The sequence below is a fragment of the Nyctibius grandis genome, chromosome 25, assembly GCF_013368605.1.
Source record: "Nyctibius grandis isolate bNycGra1 chromosome 25, bNycGra1.pri, whole genome shotgun sequence".
NCBI classification, from domain to species: domain Eukaryota; kingdom Metazoa; phylum Chordata; class Aves; order Nyctibiiformes; family Nyctibiidae; genus Nyctibius; species Nyctibius grandis.
The window spans coordinates 3,904,874-3,923,832 of NC_090682.1; the positions used below are offsets into that span (position 1 = coordinate 3,904,874).

At 42.3% G+C, this 18,959-nt stretch overlaps 1 protein-coding gene across 1 annotated transcript in view; it reads left to right on the forward strand.

Moving 5' to 3' along the window:
- The window catches only part of CLMP (CXADR like membrane protein), a 36,835-nt gene extending 18,550 nt beyond the window's left edge, over positions 1-18,285 (forward strand). The window contains exons 2-7 of the mRNA XM_068418392.1: positions 11,765-11,922; positions 12,632-12,833; positions 13,677-13,844; positions 14,206-14,328; positions 15,943-16,084; positions 17,520-18,285. Coding sequence (XP_068274493.1) covers positions 11,765-11,922; positions 12,632-12,833; positions 13,677-13,844; positions 14,206-14,328; positions 15,943-16,084; positions 17,520-17,814 — 1,088 coding nt within the window. The 3' untranslated portion in view covers positions 17,815-18,285. The remainder of the gene's footprint in view (positions 1-11,764; positions 11,923-12,631; positions 12,834-13,676; positions 13,845-14,205; positions 14,329-15,942; positions 16,085-17,519) is intronic.
- Positions 18,286-18,959: the final 674 nt, after the last annotated feature.

An 18,959-nucleotide genomic window follows, 5' to 3' on the forward strand; every position in this document is an offset into this window, starting at 1 on the left:
CATGGAATGCCTGTATTCCTGTGCTAGCTCTGGAGTCCTTGTATCCTGTAGCTTATGTCCTTTCCCCTTTGCAGCTAAAATACTTGGGGTTCTGCAGGACAACAAGGTTGAATGCAAGCCAGCAATGTGCCCTTGTGGCAAAGGATGCCAACAGCATCCTGGGCTGCATGAGGAAGAGTGTAGGTAGCGAGTCAAGGGAGGTGATCCTTCATCTCTACTTGGCACTGGTGAGATCATACATGAAGTATTGTGCCCAGTTTTGGGCTCCCCAGTATGATGCAAATATACTGCAATGAGTCCAGCTAAGGGCCACAAGGATGATTAAGGGACTGGAGTGTCTGCTGGGAGCAGGGCATTAGACTAGATTATCTCTGGAGGTCTCTTCTGACCCACGCTATTCCGTGATTCTAAAGCAGTTCTAATGAAACTGAGATATCAGGAGTTTATGGTAGGTGCTACAGATATCATTTGTTGTCCTTAACAGCAGTTTTAAAAGTGGCTCAAAGATGATACGTGCACATTTTGATCACAACAAAATCCAAAATACAGCTGTTTACAAGATAGGAATAATGTAGTATAGTCTATTTTTTGTTCTCAGACTAGCCTTTTCTCTAACACTTCAACATCTGCTTTATGATAAGTCAGGGCTGTTGGTAGAAATACTTCTTAACATTGAGGAAATCGGTTGTGGTAGGGACCTAGGTCTGAATAAGAACACAGGAAAAAGTTCAGTGATGCTTTTAAGCTGGTCAGACCTCTCTGATAAACTGAAAAGGAGGGTGGAAATTCAGAGTCCCAGTGGTGGAACTGGTCATGTGTGCTACCCATTCCTCCTAGGCTTACTTCTGTATACTTCACCTGACCTTTACAGTATGTTTCTTGGTAAGATGCCTGACCTTTTCACATGTGATTAACAGATTTGTTCAACTGTTGCCTGAATCCCATTTTTATTCTCCACCTCCCTCCAACCCCTTTTTCCTGTTCATCTCTGAAACATTGCACTTGCTTACCAGAGCTCAGTGATGTTCTGTAGCTCTCAGACAGGGCTTTCTTGCTCTCAGAACACTGACACCCAATGCCTCTTTTTACAAAGGGCTCTGCCTCTCCAGTCTTACTTGGGGCATCCCTCACTTTAGGAAAGGGCCATGTGCCAGAGGAGAACTAGATTGCTCTTTTGAGCAAAGGTCACAGGAATATTTGGCAGACATGATGCTTGCATGTTCTCATTCAGGGTTTCCCCTAGCAATGGCCCTAGGCTTTTGCAGATTTTGTTGCTTTGCAGAGCCCTTGGTATTTGCAAACATGCAAAATATATGTAACACGTGTTTCAGCTGCTGGCATTGGAGCCCTATGGTGAGCAGAGAAGAAAATCTGCTGCCCTACCAATCTCATTCCTGTTGCAGAGGCAGCTTGTTTGATGATATGACCAGTAGAAATGAAGTAGTTCAGCATGGTTCAGCTCTGATAAATTCTGAGCTGTTTAACTCTGTAATAGTATCCCTCCCTGTTGTCTGCCCAACAGTCCGCAGGTTCTATCTAGCTCAAGGAATACTGAAGCTTTGTTTTAGTCTTTTCACCTGTGTGCTTGAAAGCCAGTTAAGATGGGATTTAAAAAGGCAGTACTTGGAGCATGCTTCTATTTCTGAGGGAAGGGAAATGGATCTGCTTTCTGTTTTAGTCCTTGTGCCTTTTCCAAGCATCTTACGTAGTAATTTAATTCATGCTTTGAACTTTTAAAGTAAGAGTAGGGCTTTGATAAATCTACACTAAGATTAAAAAAGAAACAGCACAGGTTTGTAAGTAAATAAGTAGACAGTTGAAAACCAATAAACGATGCACTTTTTCACATGTTCTTAAACGTTCCAAAACTGTCACAGAAGCAAAAAAATGAATAGTTCTTTATTTCCTTATGTTGTTTCTTAGGTTGCAGCCATGTTTGCTGCACTTAACTTGATTAATGTAACTTTATTGTATAGTCATGTCCTTTTTAGGATTGTAGGCTGTTGTCAAGTGGAATGGATCCAGAAGTTGGAATTTGGCCCTCAGCTCACACACTGCAGTCCTGTGGGTAGTGGAATCATCTTCCTCAGACTTCACTGTCTCTGGCTATTGTCAGTGCATGAGAATGCCTTAGGTTCAGCTGTGTTCCTGACAGTCACTGAAAAAAAAAAATGCAGCAATCTACCATACTTTGTATTTTGTGTTAAATAACATTTCCTTATTTCCTGTGTCTGACTTTTCGGTCCTTTTCTTAACTTCAGAATCACTTGCAGCAGCTGTGCAGTGTTGTTGTCAGTTAAAATAGCTATTGTGCTCCACTTCGAAAAGCTGTTCCTCTGAAGGGAGAATGCTTTCCAAATTATACTTGTATCTCAAAGTCAATGCAAGTTCTCATGAGTATAGTATTCAGTCTAGTCTTTGGTTTGTAAACATTACTGAGAAGAACCTCAGGATCCTTTTGAGCACAGGGCCTCACCAAATGCAATATCAGACTTCAGTGCAATGAAAACTAATACTCAGTGTGTACAGATTTAGTGAATTGTCTGTGTGATGCCAGCTTCCTCAAATGCAGTTGGTGGGTGTCTCTTCCAGCATTTACAGTTTGGTTTGCATTCCTCTGTAATCCCCACTTGCTCAGTTTGTAGCTCTGATTCAGAAAGTGTGATTTACAGAGCTCCACCTCTACTTGTCTGAGACCTTAGTGTACATGTCCAGATGCCATAACTCCTGGTAACCGTGGGGGGAAAAAAAAAAAACCAGGAGAAAAGACGTATCTGTTCTCAGAGTCTGCTTGCAGCTGGTACGATGTTGTGCCAAACTCTAGGAAAGATGCAAGGGAGGGAGCTGAATCATAGTGATAAGATAATAACCTGATCCTCCTTTTTAATTCCTTCTGGTTCATACTGAAGGCAGTGCAAAGATGAGGATTAAGAGAATGAGGTTTCTTTAATTTTCTAACCTCTGATGGGTTCAGTAAATACGAAGTAATTGATCCTAACTACTATAGCATTGGTGAGAAATAGCAGCTGCAGACAGCTGTGTAGACAGTATCTGTAACATAACTCTTTACAGAGTTAAGCTGCTGTTGTTCCTGGTCCTGTGCTCAGACCAGAAGACTGCACCTTGCATTCATCCCAGAAGTGTTGCAGAGTTTAATGTGTCTCTTCCACAAGACTTATGGGGGTGATGGGGAGGAGCTGCTGCTGCTGTTCATTTTCTGCCCTAGGGTAGAATGTAGCTGAGGATTTGAAATTGAGCGAATATGAGAATATGAAAAGTGACAGAGTGCTAATACATTAGGCATTCATTTTGTATCATATTAGTAGTGCTTGTAATGGATAAGTGAGATGTCATACCATGTTATGTGCAATTATGAGTACGCAACTGAACATCTCATTGAGGTAACATGGGTGTGCTGAACAGGGACTGAAGCCTGTACCTTAAAACCCCTTCAAACTTCTGTGAGAAAAAGATGCAGAAAGGCATGAAGTTTACTTGTGTGTATCTTCTGGGTTTCTTGGTACCTTTTTTGGCAAGCTTAAAACAAGCTGCATTTCTATGACAAAAAGCAGCAGCAAAGTGCAATCAGTACAGTGCTTTCTGGTTAACATCTTACTGATGCTAAGAAAAAAAAATAAGAGGGAATCCTCAGTATGAGAATGGTTTTATTGGCCATCTTTATCAACTTCTCAAAACTCTCTCCCCAATTTTCAGAGTTACCTCAGCTGATGCAACCTACTCCTTAGATTTTGAAATCTGAGAAGATCGATCTGATGGATAAATGTTACTTTGAAAATAGTTTTGTTGCTGTCTCTTCTGGTTTGTATTCTGGATCCTGATTGGTGTCTGCCTTGGGCAGATAACTTCATTTCCGTGTGCCTTCACTTTTATGTCTGTGAACTGACAGCAACAATAGGCTCACTGGAAGACTGAGGCCTAAGCATACTTCTCGGAAGACACCCTAGAAATACTACTGAAACCATTTCTCTGCTCATAGTTTCAAGCCTCATTTGAAACCAGGCAAAAGGAGTGAAATTTCTGATGTTTAGGGGTGGAAGGCCTTGTCTCTTGCTTTCCTCAATACAAAGCTTTGTAAGGTATACAAAGCAGCCCAGAGATGCTTGCAGAGAAGGGGAATATCAGCCATAGGTGCCTCAGCCCCCAAGGAATCTGTGGTATGTACTGACAAGCTCTCTGTACAGAACTAGTCCACAGAGGTGGAAATCAGTAGCTGCATTACTGAAAGGCTTAGCTGAGCTCTGTTACTGTAGACAGAAGACACCTGGACCATTTTACTGATAAAATTTCCTGGACTGAAGGCTAAGGGACTTCACACATTTCTCTGTACAGATGCTCTGTGAACCATTAAATAGGAAGATGCAATTCTGATGCCTTGTTTTCTGTTCTCTCGTCTCCAGGGATGTAAACCCAGAATCTCCTATTTGCACTTGATTTTAAAATGCGATGAGAAAAAGGACAGCCACAGTATGTACATGGCTGCTGGCTGCCTGGGAAGATTCTAAGCTAATGGAAAGCTTCAATGTTTTTCTGATATTCCAAAGTCTGTCCAGGCTTTGGATTCAATTGTGTGTGTTCATGATAAACGCAAACTTCTTGTTGGCACTTTCAGGGACAGAATTTTACCTCTTGATTCTAGGAAGGTGCAGGTAAGATCCTTAGATTGCGTGTGGCCGCTGGGTACTGCAGGATCAGGCTTTCATCTGTCTTTAGTCTACTAATGAAACGCTGAGTTTTCTGCAGGGAATATTGCATCCTTGCTGCTGGGGCCATTTGTGAGACCTAGACCTGCACTGGGAGAACAATCTCGTTCACGCCTAGGGGCAGTGTGAAGACATAGTGCATTTAGACACACATCACGTGCACTGCCCCGAAGCTGGTAACAACCATATCACACAGATCACTTCCTTGGCTCATCCGAGACTGCCCAGGAAAGGATTGGTGGCCAACTCCTGCCCGTGCTTCTGCAGCTGGTGATATTCCTGTTGGTAGGAGCTGGTGTATCACCAGCCAAATTCTAAAGCAAGAGTGCAGGATGGGGCTAGTTGCTGCAAACCTCTCAAAAAAAAAAAAAAAAAAAAATCAGAGGCTTTGCTTCGTGAAATGTTGCTTTTTCTGTTTTCCTTGGGCCTTCCTAGCTCCTCGGCAGTTACAATTCCAAATGCTTCGCGTCACCACTTGGAAACTCAGCAACATGCAGGACTGTTCCCCTTTGCTTTCTGTTTTAACAGCCTCCTCAAGCCTCAGCCCCAAGCACATGTGGTTCCAATTACAGAGAACCTCTGCAATGCCATGTGGATATGGATGGGGATAGGCTGACCTCTTTATTTTACCACAGCTAGCCTGTTCCTGTGGGAGCTGACTGTTAGCTCACATTTTTCTTATTTGAGATGCTTTTGCTTCACAACGAAATTCCTGAAATCAAAGGGAGGCGGAGGGGAGCAGGCTGCAGGCAGCATGCACTGGGGGCCAGGTCTTGGTCGCTTGGAGCTCTTGAGCTCTCGGGAGAAGGCGACCTTTGGCCTTTATGCCTCTGCCAGCCAAGGAATACAGAAAGCAGATGTCCCAGAGCACAGCCTTGGTTGAGTTAATTATCCTTAGGAGACTTCGGCTGCCCCCAGCTTCTCCTCCCTTGTGCAAAGAATGCAAAATAGTGGGCTGTAAGGAGACACCATTTTTGTATTTTTTTTGGCCTAAAATGCTGTCAGGGTAACTCACTGTTAAGGCTAGCATGGCTGGAGGGTGAGCAGGGGGTGTTGACCTTGTGGGTTCTCCTTACAGCTCTGGAACAAACCAACATAGCTATCCACTGTCTGGTTTATCCACAGCAAAAACTGGGGAAAAGAGTCAAAGGGGAGGTAAAAGCCTTAATGTGCATGTGTCTGTCATCAATACTGAATAGTAATAGTGGGGGGAGAAATGTTTGTTTTTTCAATAAAGAGCTTAATTTTAAGACCTACTGAGCCTTTAAATACTTAACTGCAGAACTAGTGTCTGGAGTGTCTTTAGCACTCAGCTGATTTGAGCTTCCAAGTCACTCAAGCATCTCTGAAAGTTTTACTCAAGATGTAATTCTTTGGCCATAAAAGTAGTTGTCACCTCCTATTTAAGCATGTAGAATTCTAAATTTGCTTATTGCAAAATGCTCAGATTTTGCTCATTGCTGCTGTAATAACCCCTGGACAGGGTGGGGGGCAGGCTTTTGCTTTTCCATGAAGAAGCTTAGTAAATCATTTCCTCTAAGACTGTAGCAAGATCAAACTCTAACAGATGTGAAATGTCTTAAATTCCTGGCATGAAGGAGTGGTTCAAAGCTGCAGCATGGCAGGCTGTCCTGGGCTTTTTGTTTGTTAATTCTCAAACATATTATTCTTGTATATATCTAATTTAGACAGATGCTCTGTTTTCAAATATTTTCTTGAGTGGGATAAATGGTTTTAGCACAAGAAATGAGTCAAATGTGCAGGATTATTCAGCTAGAGGAAGACTACAAGCCTGAATAATTCTGTGGATGTTTATTCTTTGAGCTAATTTAAACTGTTTAAGTAGAAAGCTTTTGCTAATTTGGATAATTTTGACTAAAATGAAGTACTTGTACAAGAAGTTCAGCCTGCAGGTCTAGCTGAGACCAGCTATAGCATGGGACTGTCAGATGCACTGAGGTGTTTTTTTCCAACAGCCTGCCTGGATTTTGAGAAGAATGTGTGTGTTACTCAGAGGACTACAGGACCCAAACCTTCCTCCTCAGAAGGATCACATTTTTCAGATAGTGGAATCACACAGATGTGAAAATATAATGCCTTAAGAGTATCCCAAGAAGGACTCAAAATCAGACTACAAAATTATTGATTACACTTGAGAACTTGTCTGTAGGGAACTGTTCTTCTTTCAGAAAGGATGTGATGAGCCTTGACAACAGTGGCCGTTCACTGTTCCTGTCACACTTTCATCATTTGGATACTAATGAACAAAAGCAGATAGAGCACCTATCACAGGTGAAATGGAAATGGTCCAGACAGTGCTATAAACTGTGTAGATACTACTGGAATTCCTTCTTCTGCTGTTGTATTGAAGAAAGTCTTCCTCAGCAGCAGATTTGAGTCACTTGCTTCATGAGTTGTTTCCCTCTGGTGCTAGTACGGGATGTCTTGAGTTGCAGGAAAATTATATGTTGCATTTCTACTCCTCCATGGATATCAGTGTCTTGGAATAGTCTGTTGCAAATGTCATCTTTGATAAAAAGCTAAAATAAATTATAAAATGTGTAGCTGAAGAATAAACTTCACAGATGTTCTTGGAATGGCTGAAATTTTTCAAGACCCATTTTGGATATTCATATCTTAAATGAACTTGGTGTAGGTATGGTTTGGGCCAAGTTTACAAAGCATCATTATGGATTTCTTGATCTCAATTCTCTGAATCTTTTTCTAGGCTGTTCCTCCTAATTCCAGCAGTTAAATGATATAGCACAACTTATTACTTTTTAAAAAGTATAATCTATATTTAGCATTTGTCCCCAATTCAAACCCTTCTTGTGAACCTAATGAAAGATTTAAATCGGGAAGCTCTTTGGCTTTTTTAGCACATGAATTTGCCTACAAATAAAAATGACAGAAAAACATTTCTTTTCACTTTGATTCTGCTTGTATGTTTATGTATATTTGATGTTGTTGGTATATATGTGCATTTGTGTATATACATATCCTTGTTATTGGATGGTCACGAAAATAAACAGAGCTTCGTAATAGCATGTAGGTGAAAGCACATGTGATCATGTTAAGGATCCAGACATGAAAACACTGCTTCAGATAGTCACAATCTGCAATAAGGCCAAATACACAGTCCCAATTTGCTCAGCACTTGCTGCATTGCACAGGAGATGGTTCCTTCTCTCTAAATCTGTTTTTGAAGGCCAGTCTTTTTTCTGATATTCAAACCCTCTTATAATATACATTCAAAATCAGTAGTCCTTTAAAAGTGTTGAAATGAGTTCTGGAAAATACTTTACAAGAAAGAGGCAGGATATTGTCCACATTTTTTTTTAATCTGCTCTGCATACAAGGCAGAAGGGCCTGTTAGTGGGTTAGAAATCCCTTTGTGTGCTCTTCCCCTAGTAATTCTGTGCTTGTGCAGTTTGGGTACTGTCTGTTTAGGTGTGCTAGCTTTGGTATTAAAAGATTTGTTGCTCTGTATTTCTTGGTTATTTAAAACATCAGTGAGGAATGAAAGACAATCTTTCTCCCTTGTCTGCAGGGTGCTGGGTGAGTTATTGTCTTCTGAACAATAAAGCAAACATTTAAACATTACAATGGTCTCCTCCTCCCCCGCCAAAAAACCCAGAACATTGCATTGCCTCTGGTGCGTCAGCAAGCCTGGCACTGCACCCAACACTTTTTTTTCAGGCCCATGGCCAATGCTTTCAAAATGCTACAGTCACAATAAGCTTTAGGGTTCCTGTTCTGCAGGAAAAACAAACCAACCTCCCTCTGAAGTCATGGGACACAGGCTGAGTAAAGCTGAGAGAAGCCATTCCCTAATTGTTCCTTGTAGCGTAAAAAGCCGCACAGAGGATGTGGAAAGAGAAGAGGCTTTTTGGGTAAGAACGGCGGAGCCTGCATATATGTGGCATTACCGAGCGAGAGTCTTGGATCTGACTTCTGGGAAAATCATCTATTGTCTTCATCTGTTGTCTACTGGAGCCAGCCCTGAAGGCGTTACTCTGAGTGGGCTCTGCCCTCGTGTGGCTGCCAAGCTCTTGGAGGGGGAAAGGCCTGGAGCTGGCTGGGCAGCCCTCCACAGAGCAGAAGGGCGTGCTAGGAGCAAGCTGCTTTTGCAAACGAGCCAGTGTGTGTCCTGGCCAGTATATGGAGGCGTTTGCTGCTGTAAGGGGTTGTCCATAAGCAGACGTTCTCCTTCAGTACTCATTTAAATGAAACTTAAAATGGAGGGGGGGATAAATGGTAAAAACACTGTCGGCAAAATCTCATTTATTTGACCTACTCTTGCTAGGTCTTATGTACACAAATACAAGAGAACTTCAGAGGGCCTTTATTCCTCATTGAATAATAAAACACTTAACCTAGAGGGGGCTTGGATATCTTCTATAGTTCCTTTTTCTTCCCAAGGCATATTGTAAATTCCAGCACATATCTAAAGATGAATTTCCATTTCATCACTGCTCACTACAGTGAGACCCTACGCAAACTATTGAAGGGCATGAGGTCTGGTCACATGGAGCTCTCTGGATTTGGCATGGGTAGTTTCAGTAACTGGCACCCTATGTTGGGTACTTCTGTGAAGCTGTGTTTTGAGCTTCCTTTTGACTCTGTATGGGTGTAGATGACTGGAAAGAAAATAAAGTGAGAGTTTTGTCTAGAACACCTGCAAAACTTACAGACTTCCTTGTGAGTTCATGGGCATTATTAAAGAGCTAATAAGGACTAAAGGAACAAGTTCTGGTGTGTGTGGTGGTTTTTTTTTTAATAAGATACACGTCATAAAAAAGTACACAATGTGCAATGCAATCTGGTTATCAGTTCAATGGTGAATCACCTCCAAATTATCTCTGATTGCATGTACCTTTGAAAAAAACAAAGGGTGCTTTAGAAATTTGTGGTCACTGTCTCACAGGATGTCTCCCTGCTCTTGCTCCCATTTAGAAGATGAGCTTACAGGCGCAGGGCTCTTTCTCAAATGCAGAGCATTTTTGCTGTGGGCAACAAGAACAGACCAAGGTGTGAGCTCATCTCAAAACAGTCTGTCCAAGCCAGAGAGGAGTGAAAATGATATTTGTTATACTCCCTCAAAAGGTGATTTATAATCCTGGCCAAGGTTTTTTATGTAAAGCTACATTTTAAAATGTTGACTACTGTGAGGTGTGCACAAAACCTCAGTGCTGTGCTGGCACAGGACTTTGAAAACATTGCAGATGTTATGTGAATGCTCACTATTGTGGCGCTTAAATTAAACTTATTGACCAGTCATCTAGCGAGTGTCAGCGTGTTAATGAAGGCAGCCCGCAGCAATGTGGGCTGTGGGAGAAAGCAGGCGTTCATCTTAGGCAGAATGTATAATTGTAATTGGCAGATGGAGCTTTAAGACTAGTGAATCCAGCGATAAACTGGATTAGTTTTCCCTTTAAAGAAAGCAGCTAATGTGGCTGAAGAGGAGCTTTCACACTCATCCATTCATGCAGGGATGCACGTAGGGCAGGAGAGCTTAATGCTTTGCAAGACTCCACCTGTCTTAAAATTGTAGGTGTTTTATACATGTGCATGCATATCATAGATGATAGCTTTTATAGAAGTGCTTGGCAAGTATTGATTAAATATCAGGAGCTGAGGGATGTCATGCTAACAACTCAGAGGCAGATCTGAGAATGGGAGCAGGAACAGAGTGAATTTTCTAAAACCAGAGTTGGTCCCGAAGACACAGAAAAATGTTGGATGTCATTTTTCCTGTGGTGGTTGGGGTTTTTTTCCACTTAAAGGTAAAGGAAAGGTTAAAGTTCCACTGTTTGAATACAAGTATAGGAACAAATTTAGCCTATGTAACTACAGCTTCTTATGCTCTTGCCAGTAATCTTGCTATGTAATCACAGGATTGTGTGTTCCATCACACATGTGACTTCCTAGTGCTGTCAACTCTCAGAGTTTTCATCAGTTTCACGATAATTGGTCCAAGAAGCAAGATACTTCATTTCACAGGGGGGAAAAGAATGCTTTTAGGCTTTCTTCTTGTGCAGCAAAACTTAAGGACAACCCAACTGCACTTGGAAGATTCATAAATAAAAGGCAGATGGCCTTACAGAATCCCCATGGAAACTTGGTTGGAACTTTTTTATTTGGTGTCATAGCAGACCTGGGGGTCCCTGACCTAAATGCCTGTAATTTTCCATACCTCTGATCTTTTGGGTCAGTTTTAATTGAGTTTGAACTTACCATGGTGAGTCCACATGTTATCAAAAGTTGAAGATGGGAAAAGCCGAGAATCGACCCCAGATTTTGTTCCGTTTTAGCAGGGATGCAGTATAGCAAGAAACTCGGAAAGAAATTGCGAGTTTGATGGAGTTAACACGCGGTTTGGGTTTTACTGGCTAACATTTGCAAGGCTCTGCTTCCCTCTCGTGGTTTAGCTTGGCAAGTTCCTTTTTTTTTTAAATCCTGACAAACCGTTTTTGACAATTTAGGATTTTTTTTGACGTTGCTATTCAAAGACACTTCACTAGCCTACTTGTACCGTGCCTTTCTTAAGGTTAACCCTCTCGTTCCCAGGCTGGTCTCTTATTTCCAATGCTAAAATACATGCAATGAACATCAGCCAGTGTTAGAGAAGAGACTCCAAGCCTTGTCAGGCTGATACAGGAATAAAGTGATGGGCTCTGAAGGTCCTCTGGGTGGAAATACTGCTTATGAATTAAGGCAATAAAAGGTGTAGGCAAAACTGAGGAGGTTATCTGAAATTTTGAGTGCATAGAGGATGTGGGTGCGACTTTAGTATAGACAGCTCTGGAGTGTGAAGCCATCTGTTCTTCGTGCTTAAATATTGGTGTGAAACTAACTGCCTATGTGTGTATAGATGTCCCCTTTAATCAGCTGCAATCTGTCCAGGAAGCCAAGCTGTTGGGTTTTCTTTGATGCTATGCAGTAATTGAGGAAGAATCTAGGGAAACCTAAACTAGCAACAATTCTCAGTGCAGAGACGTGCCCCTAATCCTGGCCTCTGACCACTGGCGTCTGTCTTTCAGCTTCCTGTTCTGTTTGGCTGTCTAAGGCTCAGACTGAATTTAAGAGAGTGGCTGAAGAAAACGTGACTTTGCCCTGTCACCACCGCCTGGGCCTCCTGGAGCAAGGGAGCCTGGATATTGAGTGGCTGCTGCACATTTCTGAAACAGTACAAAAAGCGGTAGGTTCAGTCATGATTAGCAGCTGCTGAGAAAATCGTCTTATTTCTACGTTGACATCAGCAGCAGACATTGATTTAGATGTGATCTCCTTTGCAAGTAATTCTGATGAAATAAGCAGCGTTTAGAAAACACAGTTGATTTATTTAGAGAAATTTATAATGTATAAAAGTTATTTGATATTCACGCATGCTCTATTGGAACAGGTCGTGTTACAATTTACTTTTTTTTTAAACTAACACTGTTATGTAATCAGTCATCATTGGATAAACTTCAGAATTGCCCTTCACGTTTTCAGAAATGACCTTTCAAAAAATCCTTGTAGGATCTTGTAGGCCTAGTTCTTGAAACCTTGGTTTCAGGAAAAAATATAGTAGTTTAGTCCTTATAAAAATTAGGTCTGCAGTAACTTAAATTAGCTAGCCAAAACCAGCCAAAATTAAAGACTGCTTTTATATGTTGTGGTATAAACTGATGTCTATTTTGACACTAGTATAAATGCTCCAGTTTAAATCTGTAGCATAAATACAGTTTATGGATCAGTCTCAGACTTGAAATCCAGATTTAATTTTCCACCCTGCCAAAGGCTTCTTGTGTGGCCCTCAGCAAGTCACTTAACCATGCAGAACCTTAGCCTGCAGGTCCTGAAAACGCTTTGATTTGTTGTTCCGTGTGAAAGTAAAATTGCAACTGACTGTCTTTGCTCCTCAGGTGATCACTTACTCTGGAGGTCGTGTTTATGATGACCTGAATGAGGAACAGAAAGGGCGCGTTTCCTTCACATCCAACTTCCTCGCTGGAGATGCATCCTTACAAATCACATCCCTGCAGTCCAGCGATGCGGGGAAGTACATATGTAAGGTTAAAAATGCTGGGCAGTACGAATGGGCTCGCATCACCCTGAAGGTTGTAGGTAAGGTCACTTGAATGTTCTTCCAATGAAAAAAAAATGCTAGACTCATTTCCTGGAGAGAGATTTGTTTCAGCAGGGTATAAATACACAAAGACATCTCACTATTAGGTTTCACTGTCCAACTCCGTATCTGCCTTTGCATTTTTTGGCAAAGGACAGGACACAGGAAGAGCCTAAAGAACTCTTCTGAGGTAAGCATAAACACCTGCAAAATCATATGAACTGTTCTTTTCAGATTATCTCTATGATCTCATCACACAAACTACACTGATATTCTAGCTTAGCTGGCGATCTGCCTGACCAGATCTCCTACTGAGGACTCTGGGTTCATGTCCCAGGACCCCAAACTGATCCAGCTCAGTGGAGGTGACAAATAAGCTGCCAGGATTAGCATTTCTCATCCCTGATTTCAGTTTATTGGTTGGCTTTTTCACATACACTGTCATCCCGTGGAAGAAGTGCTGTGGCCTGCCAGATGTTATGAGGAGAAGAAAGAAATGGAGAAGTAGGAGGAGGGAAAGGGATGTTCTCTAAATAGTATCTAGAAGAGGAACACAGTGATACAGCTCCACTGATGCAAGTATCCATGAGGCAAACTGCCCCAGAGTGTTATAATGTGTCATTTCTATGTCTGAACCAGCCAGCTCCACTTCTTAGAGTATGAAGTTGCACACAGTTGCAGCTAAAATCCCCTAACGAACATCACTGGTGTAATTCCTTAATGCATTCCAGAGAAGGCAGCTCTTGGAATCTGCTTAAATCACATACTTTTACCAAAGAAAGGCTTTTCCACCGAGAAAATAGCCTGCTGTGTTCGCATGACCTGTCTTCTGTTTCTTCTAGAAAAACCTTCCAAGCCCAAATGCTGGCTAGAAGGGGAGCTGCTGGAAGGAAAGGAACTGTCCTTGCAGTGCCGTTCTGCCTCCGGCACTGCACCCATCTCCTACCGATGGCAGCGTATAAATGAGGAAGACGAGAGAGCTGAACATCTCCCGCCTACATCAAGAGTCAGTAAGTCAGGTCATTTCCTCTTAGAGCTCTCGGTACACGCAAAGCCAGATAACCACCCCCATGTACAGTCACATGTCTGCTTTTTAAACGGGGATCACTCGATGGCAGTGATAGCAACAGTATACCGTTACCTCTCTCTGCTGCAGCTGGATGTTGTGGTGTGCTCCACCCTGAACAAGGAAGTGCATGAGGAGTTTGTGTAGTGTTTTGCTGAAGTTGACAAATGATCTTTTGTGAGGCATCATTGATTGTTCTTGAACTGATTTGATCCAGAAGTTCAATTTGTGCTCCAGTGTCCTATCTACTGTCAAGTTTTCTTATTCTTTTTTGATTAATCCCAGTGTTGTTTTTCCCGTTTCAGACATTTCTAATCCCGGGCAAGTCCTACTGAAGAATCTTACGCAGATGAGCACAGGGTTATACCAATGTATTGCCACCAACGAGGCTGGACAAGAAAGCTGTGTTGTTCAGGTGACAGTGCAGCGTAAGTATTGGCACATAACTAGGTATTCACACCACCATATGGGCAGCGCTGCTTCACAGCTGTCCCATCTTGACTGGTATACTCTGTGCCACACCTTTGCCCTTTCATACTTGAATCACATTAATTAGTTCTTACTCATTGCACTTATGGTTTGCACAGCAGTCCTCTGTATAACCTAAAACAGTAAATACATCATTTGGGCTCAGATGTTTTGGTCTGTTAGAAATCTTGATTTTAAGAATTACTAATGAAATACGAGGGAAAAACTGGTGAGTTAGAGGTTCCAGAGTCTCCAGCTTTTGAGGCACTTCTGGCTGGAGCGATTGCATGAGATTACTCTCAAATACAAAATCTCCTTGTGGATAGTCCATCATTCCAATTCCAAATTACTTATCTGTTGCACCTGAGACAGTAAACTATCCAAAGACAGCTGGAAAGACTGACTTTGACATGAAGTAATATGTGGAATAAAAAGCAACTTTTGACACAGTTTGGCTTTAATTCAGATTTAATAAATCCTGTCCAGAGATCAAAATCAGTGTCCTCCCTGATTAACCCCATCAAGGGTGTGTGCATGTCTACGTATCTGTGTCCTTTGCATATGCATGCAAGGAAAAGGGTGGAGTATAGCACCAGCATTGAGGACAAATCCAAACAATACAGTTTAGCAGGTTATTATGTGCAGCTCTCAGGGGAGATCAGCAGAAGCTGGAACTGCTGTGATAAAAGACGGCTAACAGAGAAGTCTCTTGGAGATCCCATAGCTTTGGAATTTTTCTGCCCAGCCAGGCTGAAATAACTGGAATATGGCCATGTAGCAAGGAAAACCAGTTCGCCTCAGGCACCTGAAGTAAAAGCGTCCAGGCGCTTTTATGCCAATTGAACTGAATTGGTTTGAAACCTCTCTTTGATTTGCTAAACCCTCCCTAGGGATGATCCTTAAGGAAACAACTCTCACCCAAACCCAACCTAACCACTCTTATCAAAACAAGTTGCCATAAAGTATCAACTAAGGGCTCATATACACTAGGAACTGTTCTCATTAACTTTGTTATTTTGGATGAAAAATGCCTTGCACCTGCACAGTATGGTCTCCTTTTCTCCTTCCGCTCTACCCACCTCAGGTCACTTTTTCCCCAATTGAATAATTCATTCTGCAAGTGGATTGTAATCATTTCAGGGTGAATTGAAGGGGGAAAAAAATCCTCATGGGGAAGCATTCGTACTGCAAACACTCTTCTGCCTCTAGGAAACTGCCTGCTGCTTTGTTTTGCATGTAGGTTGTCCTGTCTGCCTCTGGTACTTTCTGTGGTTCTGTGCTCTTATGAGAGGATTTTTCTTCTTCATTTCAATTCTGACCCACAGCTGAAGGCATAGCGCTTGTGATCCCACCCTTCCAGAGGCGAACGCTTTTCTCACTGTTAGCTCAGGTTTAGAAACAATGCCTGAAGATAAACTGGTTCAACTTCTGTGTGGAGACATGCCTAAATAAGTAGACTAATACATTCCATTCTGATTTACACCCAGTGCTGTAAGTTGTAGTGTGGACTAGAATCTGACCATATGACCCTAGTGAGAGTTTACAGAGTAACATGTTTGTTTTCTGGACAACAGATGCACAAAACATCGGCATGATCGCTGGAGTGGTTTGTGGTGTGGTGGTGGGACTTTCCCTCCTTTTCCTGGTGGTGAGGCTGACAATAAGGAGAAAAGAAAAGAAGAGATATGAGGAAGAGGAGGCACCAAACGAAATCAGGTAACGCCTTTTATTTAATCTCCCACCCTTCCTTCTTTCAGTTTCCACACATCTTTTCAATACAATTTTAAGTAACCTAGGTATAAGTGTCTTAAAAGGTTGTTCTAAAAAGCTTTTAAACTCTCCCTGAAGTATCAGTGACAAATTTCTTAACTGTGAGAATCATCTTTGTGAAAACTTTCCAGAAATTAGATAGATGAAAATGTCTTTTTTGCCCCCCCCCGGACAAATTAGCATAAAACTCAACAAAATATTCCTCTCTCATGCTTGCAATTTCAGCATTTTAAAGTGTTTGCATAATCCTCTTCAGTACTAAATTCAACCCACTTGTCCATTGTGGTTCTGAGAGGTTTGGCGTGTTTGGTTTTTTTCTTTCTAATTGCAATTCCTGTTGGGAATGCTACAAGGCAGGCAGGTTCTCACAGTCTTTCTTGAGCCGTGTGAACAACTGTGCTTCTGGATTTAGCTCAGGGTGAAAAAATCCCCTGAGCTGCTGTGTGCAGAGTTGGGAAGCCTCGCCCTGAGCGGGTGTACCAAGAATGCTGACACATGTTCTGTGAACTCATGTGTTACATGCGTGTGAGGTCTGCCACTTAACTCCCCTGAGCAGAGATTGGTCTCTAGCCAGTCGAGCCTAAACTTCTCAGGAAGCGAAGTGCTGGAAAAAGATATTTCCAGGAATGAGTTTTAGCTGCTCCTGCCCTTGAAGAAACCTCTTGCCTTGTTCCGTCCTTATTTCTGTTTGTAAAAGACTGCCTGCCCTCATAGGACATCTACGTACCATTAGGCATCTCTATAATCCATTCAGCAGCTGATTACTCTGCCTGATGGTCAGATTGCCAGCAAGAAGTCTAGTCTCTGCTGACTCTTCCCTTCCCTTTTTCCTTTTCTCTTTGCTTTCAAATCTTGCATGCCTTTTTATTTTTAGTTTGAGCTTCAGCCTCTAGTGTCACCTTTTCACGCATGACTGTTACCTCTTCTCTCTTTCTCTGGGCACAGTTCTTTCTTGCACTCCTTTCACTACCCACTTTTTTTTTTAAACTAGAAGAACTGGTCTCAGCTAGTCCTGTCTAGGTGACTTGTCATTTTGAGTAAGGATTACAGAGCAGACAGCTCTATCTGAACTGTTTGCACTGACACTTGGCATTTGTTCCACAGACCTCAAAGCCGCACACAAAGAGCCAGTAGTGTGCAGCATGTATTCTAAATCCATTTGACCAATAGCTCCGCAGAGCAATAGGGAGGTCAGTCCACAAAGTTCCGTAGCACAGAATTCAGAAAACCCTGTACCTTGCTTAAACTGCTGGACAAATATGCCCTGGTGATTTGCAGCTTCAATAAGCAACTGCTTATTGCAGCAGCAATTCAGTCTGATAAAATGTATAAGCGTTTCTGTTCGTGTGGTATTTGAGCCCTGTCATCTGTTTGATTGCAGAGAAGACGCAGAGGCACCCAAGGCCCATCTCGTCAAGCCCAGTTCCTCTTCTTCTGGTTCCAGGAGCTCGCGCTCAGGTTCCTCCTCAACCAGGTCGACAGCCAACAGTGCCTCTCGCAGCCAACGGACTTTGTCAACGGAAGCTACTCCCCATCTAACTCCTCCCCAGTACAGCCAGAGGGAGACAGAAGGAAAAGAAACTGAGCCAAAGAAAGTTGACTACACTAACCTGATGAAAATGGGAGCAACGTTGGTCATGGTGCCTGCCCAGAGCCGAGCGTTCCAGACTGTGTGACTGCTCACCAGCCGTCTGGGGCCTCCTGCTGTCCAGAAACACTTCACTTACCACCAGCCACATAGGAATTGTTAGATTAGTTATCTTCCTGGTCAGCTTAATTTTAATCACTTGTGATTATTCACGCCACAAGAAGCCCTCCCACTCAAGTCTTTCTTACATCTTCCAGCACTGACGTTCTGATACAGAATTTCTTTTTGAAGAAAGATACATTTAGGGGAAAAGGGAGCCTTCTTTTTAAATTATCTTTTTTTGAAATGGAACACTGAGCATTTTAAAACTACGACAGCTAAGTGCTGTACAAATGAAATGAAGTCAAACCTCAGGATTTTTTAAAAGGGATCAACCAAGACATAAAGACGCATAATATTCCAGAGAGGTTTTGTGGGGAGGGAAAAGTCTCTTGTACTGGTTTCGGAGAACTTCCTCAAAGATGCGTTGTCTTATCTGAAGATTTTGAGGCAGACTCTGTGCTGAGGATAGTCTGGTGTTCAACCTCAAAGGGAACTGACACATCATGTTTTCTTCATTCAGTCTTCTAGTGAAATACTTTCGGAGGCTGTAACTAAAGTGGAAGTGAAAGAACCACTCAAAAAGGTCAAGAGATGCAGTATTAAGGCACGTGTCTGAACTAACCTCTGCACTAAAGAGAAAGGACCCTTTATGTCAAGGAAACAGAGGTGCTTTAATTACCAGAATAAACTTAATGATGCACCCAAAGAGATATGGCCAAGAGCCTGACTCTGTTTTTCTGGTCAGCACTGCAAAGCTGCAGTAGCTCCACTGGAGTGGTATCTGTGGCAAATGAGCCTTAGCGTGATGAGAATTGGGCACTGAATCCAGAATGAAGGCAGTACCTCAAAAATTGAGGGCCATTAATCTACCAAAAAGCCTGGACAAAGCATTTGGAAGATATCTTTGCTATCGCCAGGTTGTGAATTCACCAGTTTTGGGGTGAGCCATGCTATAAAAGCCTTATGGAGAGCTCTTCCCAAGACTGAACGAACAGCATTCTTGAGCTGACCTTCAGGCATCCAGGTAAGACTGGAGGATAGAGTGACAGAGCACATAGTGAGGAAAATACACAAGGGAGAGGTAAACAAGCACAGTGCTGCTTCCATTAGAAAATGTGTGCGTGCAATGTC